The sequence below is a fragment of the Peromyscus eremicus genome, chromosome 12, assembly GCF_949786415.1.
Source record: "Peromyscus eremicus chromosome 12, PerEre_H2_v1, whole genome shotgun sequence".
NCBI lineage: Eukaryota > Metazoa > Chordata > Mammalia > Rodentia > Cricetidae > Peromyscus > Peromyscus eremicus.
Genome location: NC_081428.1, coordinates 79,455,324 through 79,471,503, shown reverse-complemented (window position 1 = coordinate 79,471,503; position 16,180 = coordinate 79,455,324). Strand labels below are relative to the sequence as shown.

Sequence of the window (16,180 nt, the reverse complement as noted above, 5' to 3'; positions counted from 1 at the left end):
CTCTACCTCTCAATGTGACAGTGAGCAAGTTATCAACCCCTTGGGAAAATATAGGTCTGTACTCACCTCTGAAATTGGTGGTCTCCAAAACACAAACAGTTATTCTCCCAACATTACAGCACCTATTTAGTACCAGCTACTATTCAGAGATTAATTCAAGGTAAGAGCTGCCAGGATACCTTTCCATCTGAGTTGCAACGCTTACAAACATTACCTATGATTATTTGGTAGGACCACATGCTACTCTCACTGCCAGACACATATATCCACAGAGACTAGGCCCCAGAGTAGCGGATTATACTTGTACCAGCCACACCCAGAATGAGTGCTGCCCATCAGTAGTGACTACTTTCCCAGGAAGAGGCTGCTCCTCTTTCCTGTGATTCCATGTGGCCAGTCAAAGTCAAGCTCTCTAATTTCTCCAATAGCCCAGAGATGCTATCATGACCAGATCACTCACGCAGGACAGGAGCCTCCTAAGAGGAACACAGGGTGCATCACAGAATACACACAAATCAAGACAGAAAAGAGTGGGACTGTGCACTCTTGGGCATCTTTAGCCCAAAGTCAGAAAAGATGGACTTGAAGGGAGGAGTGCACAAAATCCAGAGTCCTTTGAAGGCTGGCTCTAAGAGTTTACACACAAAAACTGTACAGAAGAGTCTTCTACAAGAGTCTTTAAAGCTGGGTGTAGTGACGCACCGTCTGTAATCTTAGCAGCCTCAGCGGGAAGGCAGAAGTATCAAGACTTCAAGGCCAGACTCAAGATACTAAAAGACAGCACCTGGGTGCAGAGGCAGGCTGCTCCCTTGAGTTTGAAGCAAATGTTGTCTACATAGAAAACAAAATAACATTCCATCAAATCTACCAACTTCTAAGGGAGTAATGAGCTTAGTCTCTTTTAGGCTCAGTGTTACTCTGAACAATGCTTTCTCAGGTCCTTTCCACTCTCCAGTCTAACCCCAGGCCATGACACCCAGTAAATAGACAGGGACCTTGGGGATAAAGGTCTTTATTCAACAAAGTTATCTCACTTACAGTAACAAAACAACAAGAGGTAACAATCCCCCAAAGATCTGGAACAGTATCCACCCATGGCAGGCAGCATGACCCTGCAAAAACATCATCTGCAGCCCAGGGTCTCTAGTGGCCACTTAAAGGTCATAGTTGGGGTTCTTCCGGAGGATAACAAAACCTTCCAGAATGGGGGTAACGGGAAGAAACTCCTCAGTGGCCAACTCTGCCCGTTCCCCATGGGCCAACAACACTGGAGTTGTGTGTGTCTGGAACCCTGTGATGGTTTTAGGCTTCCCAGCCTGGCCCACCACATCCACTGCCTGTGGGATGAGAAAATTGAAGTAAAGGGTTTCCAGGAAAGGGAGAGAAGCAATATCCCCAACCCCCTCACCGTCCACACCAGTATGTCAGAAAGGATTATATATACGCTGTCCAACTTCTACGGTACACCGAGCCCCCCTTTTTCTACCCAATACCTCACCTGACCCACACGGACAGAAACTGGCAATGGTCGCAGCTCCTCATCAAATGTGACCAGCATTCGGGGCTGCATGGCAGCCACCAGCCCATAGAGCACATAGTGGGATTTGCCTAGAATGACTGAGAGAAAGCAGTACAAAGAACAAAGAGTTGTAGACACTGCAGCAAGCCTGGCCTGAACTTTAGGAATCTATCCCAGCCCTAACCCACTAACCTACTAAGACCAAACTTTGTTCCTTATACACCCCACCACTAACCCAAGATGCTTCTACCCTTCTTTGCTCACATCCCTAACCATGAAAATCACGTTTCCTAGTTACTAAGGAGTAGATTCGCCTTGAAATCTTTTGGGCCAGATCAAAAGTGTGAGAAGTTAAGGTCTCATGAGGCCTCCCACAAGCCCAATGAACCTAGAAAAACAGAGCTAACTTGGGATCTTGATCCTGACTACTAAGGTGGCCCTGTAAGGGACAGACACAAGGCACACGTGCACCATGCCTAGTTTCCAACAGGAACTCACTGTTTCGGACATCCAAGAAGGAAACAAGCACAGTGAGCAGACCAGCCACAGCTACTTGACTCATGAGCTGCCGATCACTGTGGTAGGGGCAGAGGGTCAATGTGCCCTTCCCTAAATGTGTCAGGCCCTGCAAAACACATAGAAGTGTTCAGTGAGGAGTCATAGCTGAGAAGACATGTTCCTTCTTCCCAGGCCCTCCTGCATCACCACAGGTACAGCTGCTACCACCCTAGAAAAAGAAGACTCCTATTCTTTACCTGTGCCAAGCGCACCATGAAGAGGTTATTGGGGTCCTTGGCATGATACTGGGCTAACTGGCGCAACATAGCAGCCAGACGAGCATTATTGGTACCTAGAAATAAGAAACATTATAAAAACTTACAAAAAGAACCTTAAATCTTCTAGTCTGTTCAAGATTTTTCCAGTACTCACCACTGCCCACCATGCCCATGGCAAAAATGGAGTTATAGGAAACTTCCGGATCAGCATCATGAGAGAATTTGCTTAGAGTATCCAGGATGTTGAGTCTCGGATTTGAAACTGAGATCAGTGCCAGTGCTAAGGGTACAGCCCTCCGGAGGGTCGGTTCCCCATACCTCAGCTGGCGATAAAAAGAAACAAAATGACAGCGTGGGAGAAGAGGGAGACTAGTTCAGGGCTGAGACAGTTCCATGGGTTAAACTGCCTGCGTGAGGACCTGAGTTTAAACGCCTAAAACCAAAACAAAACAAAAAACATCAGACTAGCAGTGCGGACATCTGCAGTCCCAATGCTCCTATGAGAAAATAAAGCAGCACAGACAGAGAATCTCTGGAAGCTCTTGGACCAGCTAGCCTGGTGTACTCAGAGGAAAAATGTTAAGAGAATGTGGTAGTTTGAATAGAAATGGCCCCCACAAGCCGGGCGGTGGTGGCGCACGCCTTTAATCCCAGCACTCGGGAGGCAGAGCCAGGCGGATCTCTGTGAGTTCGAGGCCAGCCTGGGCTACCAAGTGAGTTCCAGGAAAGGCGCAAAGCTACACAGAGAAACCCTGTCTCGAAAAACCAAAAAAAAAAAAAAAAAAGAAAAAAAAAAAAAAAGAAATGGCCCCCAGAGGCTCATATATTTGAGTGCTTGGTCATTATGGAGTGGTGCTACTCAACAGATTAGGAGGTGTGGCCTTGTTGGAGGAAATGTGTCATTGGGGGTGGGCTTTGGAGTTTCAAAAGCCCAAGCCAGGCCTAGTGTCTCTCTGCCTGCTGCCTAGGGATCCAGATGTAGAACTCCCGGCTAATCTCTAAGCGGTTCTCAACCTGTGGGTTGCAAGTCCTTTGGGGTTGAATGACCCTTTCATGGCGTCACCTAAGACCATCGTAAAACAGATATTTACACATTACAATTCATAACAGTACACAAAATTTGTTATAAAGTAGCGACAAAAGTAACGAATGAAAAAAATGAAGTAATTTTTTTATAGTTGGGATCACCATAACATGAGGAACTGTATTAAAGGGTTGCAGCCTGGAGGGTACTGAGAATCACTGCGTTAGCACCATGTCTGCCTGCATGCCACCATTCTTCCCACCATGCTGACAATGCACTAAACCTATGAACTGTAAGCAAGACCCAACCAATTGTAATGTGTAAATATCTTGCTCTGTAAAAGTTGCCATGGCCGTGGTGTCTCTTCACAGCAACAGAACACTGACTAGGACAGATACCCTGTCTCAGACAAGGTCTAGGCACCTGTTGGCATTTACACATGTGTATGTGTGGAAAATCAAGTTCAATTATAGGAAAAGGATAATGGGTCAAAGGGGACTTGCTTCTCCACCAAGGAACTCTAGACCACCAAAACTAGAATTAGCCAGGGCTAAGGTGCAGTGTGGCGGTAAATCACACCCATGTATGCCCTGGGTTTAATCCCCAGTAAGACACAGACACATGCACACATGCATATTCTAGTCTACTCTGTGCTACTCACCAAGTGACCAAAGGTTCGCAGTGCCATCTCTGCACCGATCTCTTCCCCCATAGCAATAAGTGCAATCCCCAGGACAGCTACTCCCTGCAATGCCAGAGGCACAAGAACCAGTAAATTCCAGGAACAAAAACCAAGTCATCCAACTTGACCTGTGGAAGGAAGAGCTATCCTGTAGGGACACCTTCCTCTTCATGGACAAAACTCAGTAGTTCTGCCATTCTGTCACGTGGCAGTACCTAGGGGAAGAAGCAGAGGGCAAAACAAAGCTAACTCTGCTCCACCTCTCCTATCCACACTTATCTTTTCTCAGAGTGCCTGCCGGCCCCACACCTGATGTGCTCCCATGTCAGCAGGAGCTTCCTTCTTGTCCTTGTCCTTCTTTTCCTTCTTGTCCTTGTCCTCCTCCTTGTCCTTGGAGTCAAAGTGCTCACTGCAGATGTGGAGGAGCTGCTGCACCTTCAGCACATTCCCAGAGCCTTCAGGGGGCAGTGAAGGAAGAGAAAAATGAGAGGACAGCAAGAAAAAGCGTTCTCTGTAAACACAAGAGGCCTTAAGTGATCTAAGGAGCAGACAGACAGACAGACAAAGGGGAAACAGCCTGAGAAGAAAAGGACAAGAGAGAAGTGGAGCTGCTGGGAGACTGAGGCACAGACCTGCATAGGCACATACATCCACCAGAGTGTTGGCAAAACTGCGGAATGGTTCCGACACAACCTCCAGTGCAGCCAGGATCGCCTCGATAGCTTCACCCTTCCCTACAGGAATCAAAGGGTCCAAGGACACTGGCTTGTATCCAGCTCAGTCTGATGCATAGACCCTCCAATTGTGTTTAATTACTGTCAGCTCTTTGATAAAATAAACATCCTCTCACCCAAGTGATTGAGGCCCAGGCCAAGAGGAAGCCAACGAGCATAGGTGTCCTTGAGCTCAGTCTCAGATTTCTCCATGATGGTCTGAAGGATGGTGGAAGTGACATCTCCATTGCAGGACCCCACTGCTATCATTCCACAAGCTAGAGCTGTCACACCTGCTACCTAGAAATAAGAAAATCAGCATTATACACAGTAAAGTTTCCTTTTCTTTTCTTTGTTTGAGACAGGGTCTCACTATGTAGACTAGGATAGCCTGGAAACCCAGAGATCTCCCTGTCTTTGCCAGTGTATGCTGGATTCAAGGTGTATACCACCATACCCAACCACAGTAAGATATTAAAATGCTTGCTTATGTGTCTTTATTCAAAACCTACTTCTTCTGGTCCACTGTAAGTTATTCTCCCTAACCACACTGGGTAATTGATGTCTGTAAGATCAGTGAATTCTTACATATGTCAGACATTGTGCCAACCCATTTGCATACTCTTGTTTTATTGCATTTACTTATTTAGCATCCGAGTACACACAGTACATGTGTGGAGGTCAGAGGACGATTTACAAGTCAGTTCTCTCCTTCCACCATGCAATCACCAGGCTCAACTGCAACCCTAACAGCCTTAGTTTTGCATACCCTACACACTTAGTCCTTATAGCTTCTGCTTGGAAGATCCAAAGATTGGGATCATTTTACTCTAAAATCTCTGCTTTTGGCAATCATACAATATTTATCACTAAAATGACTGTTTAAGCAAGAAAATTTAAGGTTAGCTAATGACTAGATGTGAGAATCACTGCTGCGGCTTACATCTAGAATGGCCCCAAACCACATGCAAGAAGGCCTGGACTGCTTACAAATATAAGGGGTTGGCACTCTTGGAGGATCTTGGGAAGTGGTGGAAACTAAGGGGTGTGGCTCATTAGGAAGCCTTTGAATCATTAGGGGATTCCCTTGAAGGGGACAGTGGGGGAAGGGGGAGAAATGGGGAGCGGGAAAGGACCCTGGCTCCTTCCTCTCTTTGCTTCCTTGGCTGCTGCTAAAGTGAACAGCTTGGTTCCACCATGTGTTTGTCACCATGATGTGTTGCTTTGTTATAGTGACAGAAAGCTGGCCAGCGCAGCCATCACCCCTTAACTTCATCAAGTTTCTCCTCCTTATAGACTAAGTGGTTTGACTGGGGTTTCAGAGGCTGGAGCTCAATACGATACAACACAACACCAAGCTTTATCAGGGCTTTACATTCCAGTCTGCTTTTCTCCCCTTTCTGGGGGGTGGGGAGTGAGGTAAGAGTAACAGGGTGCTTGATACACAATTTTATTCTGTAGCCCAGGCTGGCCTGGAACTCACGGAAAATTTCCTGCCTCAATCCCCCAAGTACTGAGATAACAGACATGAGCCATCACACACAGCTTGAAATTGCAGTTCTAAGAGATTTTACTGAGGTGTCCCCCAACCCCAACACACCTCCCCTACCTTTTCCACCAGGAAATGACTCACCTCCATGCTGGACTTGGAATCTCCCATCACAGGTAGCAGCAGTGTTAGAACATCTTCCCGATTGGAGCCAGCATAGGCCAAGCCTAACCTACAAAGTCAGCAGATAAAGTCCCCAACATATACTCAGGGACACAGCAAAAAGAACAAAAATAGAACTGGTCACCAACACATTCACCAAGAGCTAGATACTCAACGGCACATGGCAGTCTTTGGCAATATCTTCTCTAGCATTTAAGCTGAGAACTAACAGAGAAGCAAGTTGTCTCAGAAACCTAAGAACTTAAAAATAAGTAAATAAACAAGGAAAGAGCCGCAAGAAACCTTACCCAAAGATGGAGCCAAGTCTCATGGTATTGCTGTTATGGAGAACATAGTCTGAAAGCAGTGCCAGGGCAGGGTCACACTCATTCCGGACCCCAGAGTTCACGATACCACAGGCAAGGAGAGCTCCTGACTGCAAAGAGCAAACAGACTTTACTTCAGCGGTCGCCCTCTTAACAACAAAGTGTGCAACATGGCCTCTGTGACACCTGCATTACCTGGAGTGAAAAACTGGGCCTGCCTAGGTGGTGGTTTGAATTGAGCACAATCCCCATAGGCTCAACGTTTGAATGCATGGTCCCTAGTTGGTCGAATTGTTCTGGGCAGGACTAGGAGGTGTGGCCTTCATGGAGGAGGTGTGCCACTGAGGGTGGGCTTTGAGGTTTCAAAAACCCAAGACAGGCCCAGCATCTCTCTTTGCCTCCAACTTGCAGAGAAGACCTAAGTTCTTAACTACTGCTCCAGCACCATTCCCACCTGCCTGCTGCCATGCTCCCCACAATGATGGTCATGGACTGACCCTCTAAAACTATAAGCAAGGCCCCAACTACTTTTTTTTTTTTTTTTTTTTTTTTGGTTTTTAGAGAGACAGGGTTTCTCTGTGTAGCCCTGGCTGTCCTGGAACCCACTCTGTAGAACAGACTGGCCTCGAACTCACAAAGATCTGTCTGCTTCTGGTCTACAGAGCAAGTTCCCGAGTACCAGGATTAAAAGCATGCACCACCACCACCACCCAGCTAAAATACTGTCTTTAAAAAGGAAGCACTAGAACATGAGAAGAAAAAGTCCCCAGTGAATAAGCTTTGACCAGACTAACCTTGATATAGTCCTCAGAGGAGTACAGATACTTGTCAATCTGGGTGAGGCCACCGTCCACATCCCACAGCAGAATCATGCCAAGGGACGCAGCAGCACTTAACATCCCTGTGACAAGGAAGACTATCAGCTTTAGAAGGGCCTGTCCAAAGAAACTTTTAAAGGGGTCCCTTGGAAACTAACTGTGGATCCTTCTCAGGTAACACCTGACTGTCAGGTGACATCTGACCTTATGACAAAGAGAAAATCATACCGTGGTCCTTGTTCTTGTAAAGCCATTTGTTGCCATCATCAGTCAGCAGCTTGTCTTGACCAAAGGCTGCATTCACAAAACCATTCACAAAAGAGGAGGCCAGGTTCATTCGGGCAGAATCCACCTGAGAGCCACTGCCACCAAACCCTGTACAGGGGAGAAAGGAGAGGCAGTTTAGCATAGGACCTGACAGGAACAATGCCTGGTAGACAGTCCCTGACTTCTGTTGTTGTTGTTGTTTTGAGACAGGGTTTCTCTGAGTAGCCTTGGCTGTTCTGGAACTTGCTCTGTAGAACAGGCTGGCCTTGAACTCAGAGATCTGCCTGCCTCTGCCTCCTGAGTGCTGGGATCAAAGGCATTTGCCACCACTACCCAGCTTCAGTCTCTGATTTTAAGTTAGTCCCTTAGTCTATGTCTCCAACAGTGATGTGGACACAAAGTTCATGGGAATCTGAAGTTCTCTATCACAGAACAATTAATAGTCCCTCCAATCCCCACACAGAGCTACTCACGGTTATTCTCCAGGTGGGTTTTGTAGATGTCATCAGGCACCTTGGGCTCCATGATGTCCAGCTAAAGAGAAGCCAGAGGGTCACAACTGCCTCCCCAGTACTCCCCCAGCTATCCCTTCTGCTACCCAACTGAACAGCAACTTTAACCAGGAGTCTAGTGAAAGTGGGAAGGAGGTAGCATGACAGGTAGAATTTTTTTTTTTTTTTTTGTTTTTCGAGACAGGGTTTCTCTGTGTAGCTTTGTGCCTTTCCTGGGACTCACTTGGTAGCCCAGGCTGGCCTCGAACTCACAGAGATCCGCCTGGCTCTGCCTCCCGAGTGCTGGGATTAAAGGCGTGCGCCACCACCGCCCGGCGACAGGTAGAATTTTAACAAAAAGCTTTAGGGCAAGAGCAGAGAATCTCACCTCCCGAGCTAAGGCCAAGAAGTTGCTGTTGAGTTGTACATTGGACATGATTTCTGTGAGGTCTTCATACTCCTCCACATCTTCACTCAGCTCCAGGAACACCCCATGCCGACCCAACATGAACGCCATCTGCTTCTGTACCACCCTGCGGGGAAAGCCACCACACCTCCTCATTTTCACCTACTACGGGACAGAGAAGCATCCCACGCTCGGACCACAAACTGTCAAGTCTCTGATTTCCACACAATACTCATGCACAAACTTATCTCTTCCTTTACCAACTTCTCTACATACACATCCTTGCAGGAGGTGAAAATGTCTTCTACCAGTTCCATGTCATTGAGCATCAACGCCAATCTCAGAGCTTCAGGGAAGCGGCTAAACTTTCGGAACACACCCAAGGCACAGCGCAGTAGGGCAGAGTTCTCAGGCTCTGGTACGTAATTCACACAACTGCAAAGGCAAGAGGAGCAGAAATTCAGAAAGTGCACTTAACTTATTTAATTCCTTTACCCGAATATATACTAAATGCCTACTATGTACAAGGCAGTGCACTACGTTCCAAGATAGCTAAGGAGACACAGTTTCTGTCCTCAAGAAATTCATGGCGTCAACAAGTAACTACAGCCTAAGGTGACCCTATGACCCTCTGGGAGAAGAGGCAAAAATGAGATTAGTGCAGAAGAAGGCAGCCTGCCATCCTCCTCAGCCATGCTCACTTACCTGGTGAGATAGAGGCAGACCTTTGAGTATGCATTCTCATCCATGTCCTTCTCCAGCATATCTACCTGCTCAATCTCCATGAGCAGGTCACAAGCCTCATGCTCTGCATTATGAGCCATATTGTAGGGAACAATCTCCTTCACCAAGGTAAGCAATGGTTCCCGCTGGGCTTTCTCGGCGTCATCCAGCTCTTGCCACTCCTTAGCCACTTCTCCTGCCAGATGTCTATGGACAGACACCATCATTAGGGAAGCAGTCCCCGGAGTCAAGGCATTCAGTGTCTGGGGAATTCAATACATCGATATTTTCCCAAGCCAAAAGAATTACGCTTCCAAGTCCCTTCACATTCCCAAGAAAGAAAATATCTTACCTGACATACTCATGACCCCATGATGCCAATTCCTCCTGGGAGCCCACTAGCCGATATTTGAGGCATTCACGCTCACCACTCATGGTCATGGCCAAAACAGATATGATGTCAGCAGCAAAACACTGTAAGGAAACCAATCTTTTAAGGTCAAACCCAACAGTCCAAGGAAAACAGTATGTGACATTAGAAAATCAAGATCAGTGTCACCAAAATTCACCAAATTCAGTGCATACTAGTTTCTGCACTGAAAATTTTCATGGATGTAAGCTAGGCCTCACAGAAAACCTAAAGTTGGTGTTGCCAGCTCCCTCTGACGCCAGCCTAACTGATGGCGACAAGCAATGTGGAGTCGGAGAAAGAAAAAGGCTCCTGGGCTTAAGTTGATGGAGATGGTGGTTCTTATTACATCGCCTAGTTTGACTTCAAGAGATGCTGAGTGGCTGGGATTAGAAGTACCCACATAACCAGCATAAATTCTAATGGTAATAGTAAATTATTGAAAGGTTTTAATAAGCAGAGTGGTGGTGGTGAATGCTTTTAATCCCAGCACTCTGGAGGCAGAGGCAGGCAGATCTCTTGAGTTTGAGGCCAGCCTGGTCTACAGAGTGAGTTACAGGACAGCCATGGCTGCAGAGAACCCGTCAGGGAAAAAAAAAAGGGGGGGGGGGAACTCTTCAACTGGACGGCCCCCCACCATATATATCTGAATTACCTTATTCTCCCCAGGAGCCATGTTCTCATAAATTTCCTTCAGTTTGCCATAGTGTGGACGCAGGAATTTGAGAGGCTTGGGTACTGAAGTCATGGAGGTTGTCGAAGAACGAATCTGTCTTCTCAGTTCCTCCAGAGCTGGTCGGTATAGGGATGTATCCTTCTCCTGATCAGGGGATGTTAGGGTTCAGACCGAAAGGAGTCACATTCCTCCTCCACATCATAGCCCAGAGAGAATCAACTAACACTTTGCTCAAACACATAACCGGCTCCTAGTTCATGATTCCACAACTCCTGTAAACTGCCTGAGACACAAGACTTCATTCAAACATCCTTTGTTATCTTTTCCCTCCAATTATCATAATATCTAATATGTGATATCCAGTTGTCGCCTCAAAATGAGATAGAGCAAACAAGTGGGAAACATCCAAAAACACTCCGCGTCAGGTTAACAATCCTGACTCACCCCAAGTCGCTCCACGAGCATCTCCAGTTCATCTTGAAGTTGTTTGTCCTCCTCCGACTGAAGGGTTGGGGGAAGAAATTCATTAAACGAAGGAACCCCAACCACATTCTCCTCCCATTCACCCGGGGACAGGTGGAAAGGGCAAGTGTATCCTCAGGAGGGACCAGACGGGCAGGAAATGGAAGTGGGGTGAGAAGCAGCCTTGCTGGAAAGGCAGTCCAGCCAGGCAGGCTCTGCATGGAAGCCGGGCTAGAAAATTATGTCGACGACCCACGAAACGGTGGTGCGGGCCGCGGGAGGTGGCAGTGCGTAATGAGGGGGGGCATAAAGGCAAGGTCTCCCCACTGCGTGCCTCCCGGGTGTGGTGGGCCGTAGGGAGCCGGGCCCGCGGCCTTCAAGCCAGCCGTGACTCAGCCCAAGGCCTCCTCCCCGGGCTCCCGAGGCTGCGCCTCACCAGCTCCTGCTCTTTGTCTTTGTCCCCGGCATCCCGCCGCTCCTTGCCGCTCGACTTCTCGTCGGCGCCCGCGGGGGCCGTCGCCGAGGGCTGTTGGGACTGCACAGGCGTCTTGTCTCGTCCACCCTCCTCCATCTCGGCCACCACTGCCGGCCCGCTGCGCGCGCACCTGCTCGCACCGCCCCTTTTCCCAGACGGCCTCGCGCGGCGTCCTCCAGACCGGAAGCGCCCTGCGGAAGCCGGGTCCCGCCCCCCGAGGCAGGCGGGGAGTTACAGTTTTGGCCTCCGGCGCGGCGACTGACTAGTGCGGCTGGCTTTACGGTGTCTCTGGCTGTTAAGAGGGCTCAGTCTCCTCCTCCCATGCTGAGCCAAGGGACTGAGTCCACCAGGTTGATCTCAGTCTGTGGGGAAGGCTTTGCCCTGGAGGAGATTGGAATGGGGGGCGGGCTGGGGGGAAGGTGAGGGGGGCGGGAGGGGGGAGAACAAGGGGATCTGTGGCTGATATGTAGAACTGAATTGTATTGCAAAATAAAAATTAAAAAAAAAAAAAAAAAAAAAAGAGGGCTCAGTCTAGATGCCTAGCTCTCCTCTCCGGTGCCTTCGCCAGAGCTGGATGCGTGCTGCGACAAACGGGCAAGACTCTTGACTGAGATCTGTGTGACGGCAGTGTAATTACGTCTAGCCTCAACCAATGTGGAATAGTAACCGCAAAACGTTCCCCCCGTGAGAATTAGTGATACTACCTGATGCTTACTTATTAGTACAGGCTAGCCTCAAGCTCGCTGAAGCAGAGAATGACTTTAAACCTCACGGTCCAGCCTCTGCCTCGGGAGTGCTGGGATTACAGGCATGAGCCACCACCCCAGCTACCGCTCATTTTTAAAACCTATCACTTTTGCACTCAGTGCTGGATTCTGGGTGTAACCATCCATTTCCACTGCCAACGACTTCTCCAGCCTTTCGACAGAAACTGGACAGAAGCTGCTCTACTGTTCTGTCTTTAGGATCTCCATACATTTTCACGCTTGCTTTAGTTCTCTGTAAGGAATTTCTACCAGTTTCTGTTTCTATGACTTCTATCACAGATCTCAGAATACACACACACATACATGTACGCGTGTGCGCGCTCTGCACACACACACACACACACACACACACACACAATACAGATAGAGATGAAATCAGTCAGTCACATAGCAATCAGTACGTTGGAGAGGAATTGGATGTTGTGCCATAAAACAGTTTATCAAACAGCTGATGAGTCCAGATGAAGATTGGCATTGATGCTCAATGACGTGGAACTGGTAGAAGACATTATTAATTTGGGATTAAATTAGGAGGCAAAGGCAGACGGATCTCTTTGTGTTCAAGGCCAGCCTGGTTTTCATAGTGAGTTATAAACCAGCCAGGAACTACACAGTGAGACCCTGTCGAAACTTTTAAAAAAGTGTCTAACAGTTACACCACTTGGGGTGATAATCCTCCCCCCAAATGCCATAGACTGTCTAACAAAACTCACAGTGCCGGGCATGGGAAACCTTCTTTAGGGTTGTTGGTCTGGGGAGTCCAGGAGACTCCTAAAACAGTGTAAGCTATCGCTGTTGCTCTTGGTTGCCTCCCAGACCTTGAAGGTAAGACTTTGTTACTGAGGACACCACACACGTCACAGGACTTGGAGGAAGTGAATGGAACTGGCCTGGAAGCCTTCTCCCTAGGGACTAGCTCTCATGGTGTCTGAAGACAATACGCAAGCTGCCAAGGAGAAGAGCAATCAATAGTCCTACCCAGCTGTAAAGTGTATGAACCGCAATGGCCAGCTCAGTGTGCTGTTCCCCAGGGTGCAGTAGTGGCACTTATATTTTGGGGGTAACCAACAGCCACCTAATTGGACTCAAGGACCGCTCAGTAGGAGGAAATGTATGCCAAGTACTGTAAACCTAGCCAACAAGGATTGCCACTAGGACTACATAGTGAGATTGTGCTGCCATTTTCTGTATGTGATATTTTTTCAAAAGCCAAACGTTTTGTGGTTTTTACTGTTAACTTTAGAAATGACAGCAGATGTTTCATTCACTCACTGCTACCCAGGTGGAAATTATATTATGTCCCTTTCATTTATACTCTGATCATCCTAAACATTTCACATTTCTGAATATTCTCCGCTCCTCCAAGCTGATTGCCTTTTAAAGTGGTCATTCCGTTTGTAAGGATGCCCTTCAATGTTCAGCTGGTAAATTCTACTGTCCTCTGAGCTCCAGTTCAGTGTTATCTTCTGGGATACTTTTCCTTCCTTGCCTCTTGGGTTATACATTTCTTCCTGAGCTCCTGCTGTACTTGACACATATCTCTCACACCTTGTACTCTGAGCTCCTGGAGGGCAAGGCACTGAATCTGGTTAATCTTTGTCATTTGTACCCAGCTAATGCCTGGTTTGAGGCAGGCCTTATCAAATACTTAACAGATGACTGAATGGTTTTGCGTTGGTCATTAGGTCATTTTTGTATATAATAAGGATTTGGGGTTTCTCTCTGGAGCCTAGACCAATGAATTGGAAAACTGCCAGGATTCCCTACTAGTGAGCCATAAGAGGCCCTTTGAAATTGTGCTTATTTTCATAGAGTACTCTCTTCTAGCCTGGTATTTCTAGAGTTTTATCAAGGGTAAGATCATGTGTCTTGGCAGGCTTCATTATTTTGGTTGGGAATGAGTTACCCAGTGGGATAGCATGGAGGTCCAGTAGTGTTCATTTCTCTTCTGCCCCAACACAACAGAATATTTAACAGAAGCATCATTCATCAACTTGACAGGGCTATTAAGGGTGACAATCACATCTACTACCCGAGGCTCACTTTGTCTTACCTGTGGAACCAGGTCCCTGCAGAGTGCCCCACAAAGACATACTCTCTGCTTTAACTTTGATTCACTGTGTATGACTTTCCCGTAACTACCTGCTCACATAGGTTTCTGGCCTGGGAAATAAACCTGTTGCTGGGGATGGTCCCCCTCAGCCCAATGAAGACAGATGTCTGCATTTGACTTACAAGATTAACTGCCGGTGATTAAGAGCATCCCAAATGTGTCTTTAGTACACTCTGTCTTGCCTGATATTGGCAGTCCTGGAGTCCTTTCCCATTTTCCCTGATCATGAAACAGAGGCAGTGGTATTGTAGGGACCTCAGATTTTTCTTTTTGTCAAACAGGGCTGGCCTCAAGTTCTTCTGTAGCTGAGGATGATCTTGAACTTCTGACCCTTCTTTGTCTACCTCATGACCTATTATGTGAAGGCATGTCGAAGTGCACATCTGTGTGGAGTCAGTTCTCTTCTTCTACCCATATGTGGGTTCTAGGGTTCAAAGTCAGGTTAACCACTGGGCCGTCTCACTAGCCCCAATCAGGGTTTTAGTCTTGTTTTGTTTAGACAAGGTCTCAACATGTAGCCAGGCTGAAATCACATGCACGCACGCACTCACGCACACACGCACACACACACACACACAAAACCCTGCTTCTGCCCACTCCCAAGTGCTGGGATTACAGGCGTGTGATACCATGCTTGGCCTGATTCAGGCACAAAAGGAAAGCAAAGCTTTATCCTGCCAAGCACCTTGTGAGGTCAGTATGCTCTAACATTGTTAGTCTTACCCTCTGCTCAGCAGCTAAGCTCCACACGTTATTAGTGTCTGTCTGAGTTCTGGAACTTACAGAACCCGTACATTCATTTTCCCCCGGTATGTGAATGAACCTAGGACCTCATTCACGCTAGACAAGCAGTCTACCACTGCCTTAGGCCTTTTACGTTATTTTGAGACAGTGTCTCACTATGTTATCCAAACTGGCCTCTGACATATGACCCTCCTGCCTCAGCCTCCCAAATAGATGGGATTAAAGGAATGTGTCATTATGCCTGGGTTGAATTTCCCTTTCAAGGCATTGAAGCTGAATGGTCTCAGAAATCATTTTACCCAATCCACTTATTCTACAGACTGCCGAGATGCCAAGGCCTGGAGAAAGGATGAGCCCCGCCTGGCGTCAGGCACTAGTGGGTGACCGCAGTTGGCACCAGAACTAGTTCTCCAGAAAGGAAAGCTCCCCTCTTCCCAGTACACTTTGCCATCGGCCCTGTAAGTGAGCCTAGAGGTTCAGACCTAGCAGTGTGGCTCAGTGGTTCGAACGACATCTTGTTCCTTCTGGAGTGTAACTGCCCTCCTTCGGTAAGCAGCTAGCACGTCCAGGGTAGCATGGCATGGCCCCATATGGAGACAGTCTGGTCCACTGAAAAACTGGGGTAGGACACAGGTTATGGGGTACATGTTAGTGACATACCCAAGAGACCAAAGACACCAGAGGCAATTATAGAAGCCCTCACTCTGTTCTTCGCAAACCTGGCAAACTCACCCCTACTTGCACTGAAAGGACCGAGCAGACGCCATAACAGGCTGTCAGTCTTCTCTCAAAGATCAGGCCTCCATTTCAGTTTCCTGAGACTTGAGCAAGGAGTTTCTGGGAGGGCCACGACATAGTCCTTGCAGTAGCTCCCTTTCTGCACATACTCTGACCGCTCAAGGTTCAGCCAGTTGTTTACTGTCTGTGACCCCTGACCAACTTAGAGCTACGTGCATGGGTCAATGTGAATGTGCAAGGCCAGCCAGCCCCCATGGCAGCTCAAGGACAGAACCTGGGCTGCTGAGTCAGCCCCCACAGTCAGTATGTGCTAGGCCAGCCAGCCCTCATGGCAGCACAAGGACAAAGCCTGGGACTTGTTCAGGCCTGCCCCCAAAATGATAACTGTAACCCCCAGCCA

The 16,180-nt window shown here is 47.9% G+C and overlaps 1 protein-coding gene across 1 annotated transcript; it reads right to left on the bottom strand.

Moving 5' to 3' along the window:
* Positions 1-996: 996 nt before the first annotated feature.
* On the bottom strand, positions 997-11,562 carry Psmd2 (proteasome 26S subunit ubiquitin receptor, non-ATPase 2). The gene is made up of 21 exons (XM_059277261.1): positions 11,380-11,562; positions 10,926-10,982; positions 10,461-10,625; positions 9,749-9,870; positions 9,379-9,603; positions 8,950-9,108; positions 8,656-8,800; positions 8,250-8,310; positions 7,738-7,884; positions 7,486-7,592; positions 6,674-6,801; positions 6,348-6,435; positions 4,852-5,014; positions 4,634-4,735; positions 4,311-4,456; positions 3,981-4,064; positions 2,450-2,618; positions 2,275-2,369; positions 2,018-2,144; positions 1,499-1,617; positions 997-1,337 (listed from the first exon to the last, which is right to left on the bottom strand). Exons 1-21 carry the CDS (start codon positions 11,512-11,514, stop codon positions 1,155-1,157), a joined length of 2,727 nt encoding a protein of 908 aa, XP_059133244.1. The 5' UTR covers positions 11,515-11,562; the 3' UTR covers positions 997-1,154.
* Between the last annotated feature and the right edge of the window lie 4,618 nt (positions 11,563-16,180).

What these genes read in the sequence shown, in the direction of transcription:
- Psmd2 (XM_059277261.1), bottom strand. Translation starts at nt 11,514, where the DNA reads ATGGAGGAGGGTGGACGAGACAAGACGCCTGTGCAGTCCCAACAGCCC. An exon ending in AGACTTGGCTCCATCTTTGG is followed by an intron (nt 6,436 to 6,673) that starts GTAAGGTTTCTT and finishes CTGACTTTGTAG; the next exon opens with GTTAGGCTTGGCCTATGCTG. An exon ending in ATTCCAAGTCCAGCATGGAG is followed by an intron (nt 5,015 to 6,347) that starts GTGAGTCATTTC and finishes TCTTATTTCTAG; the next exon opens with GTAGCAGGTGTGACAGCTCT.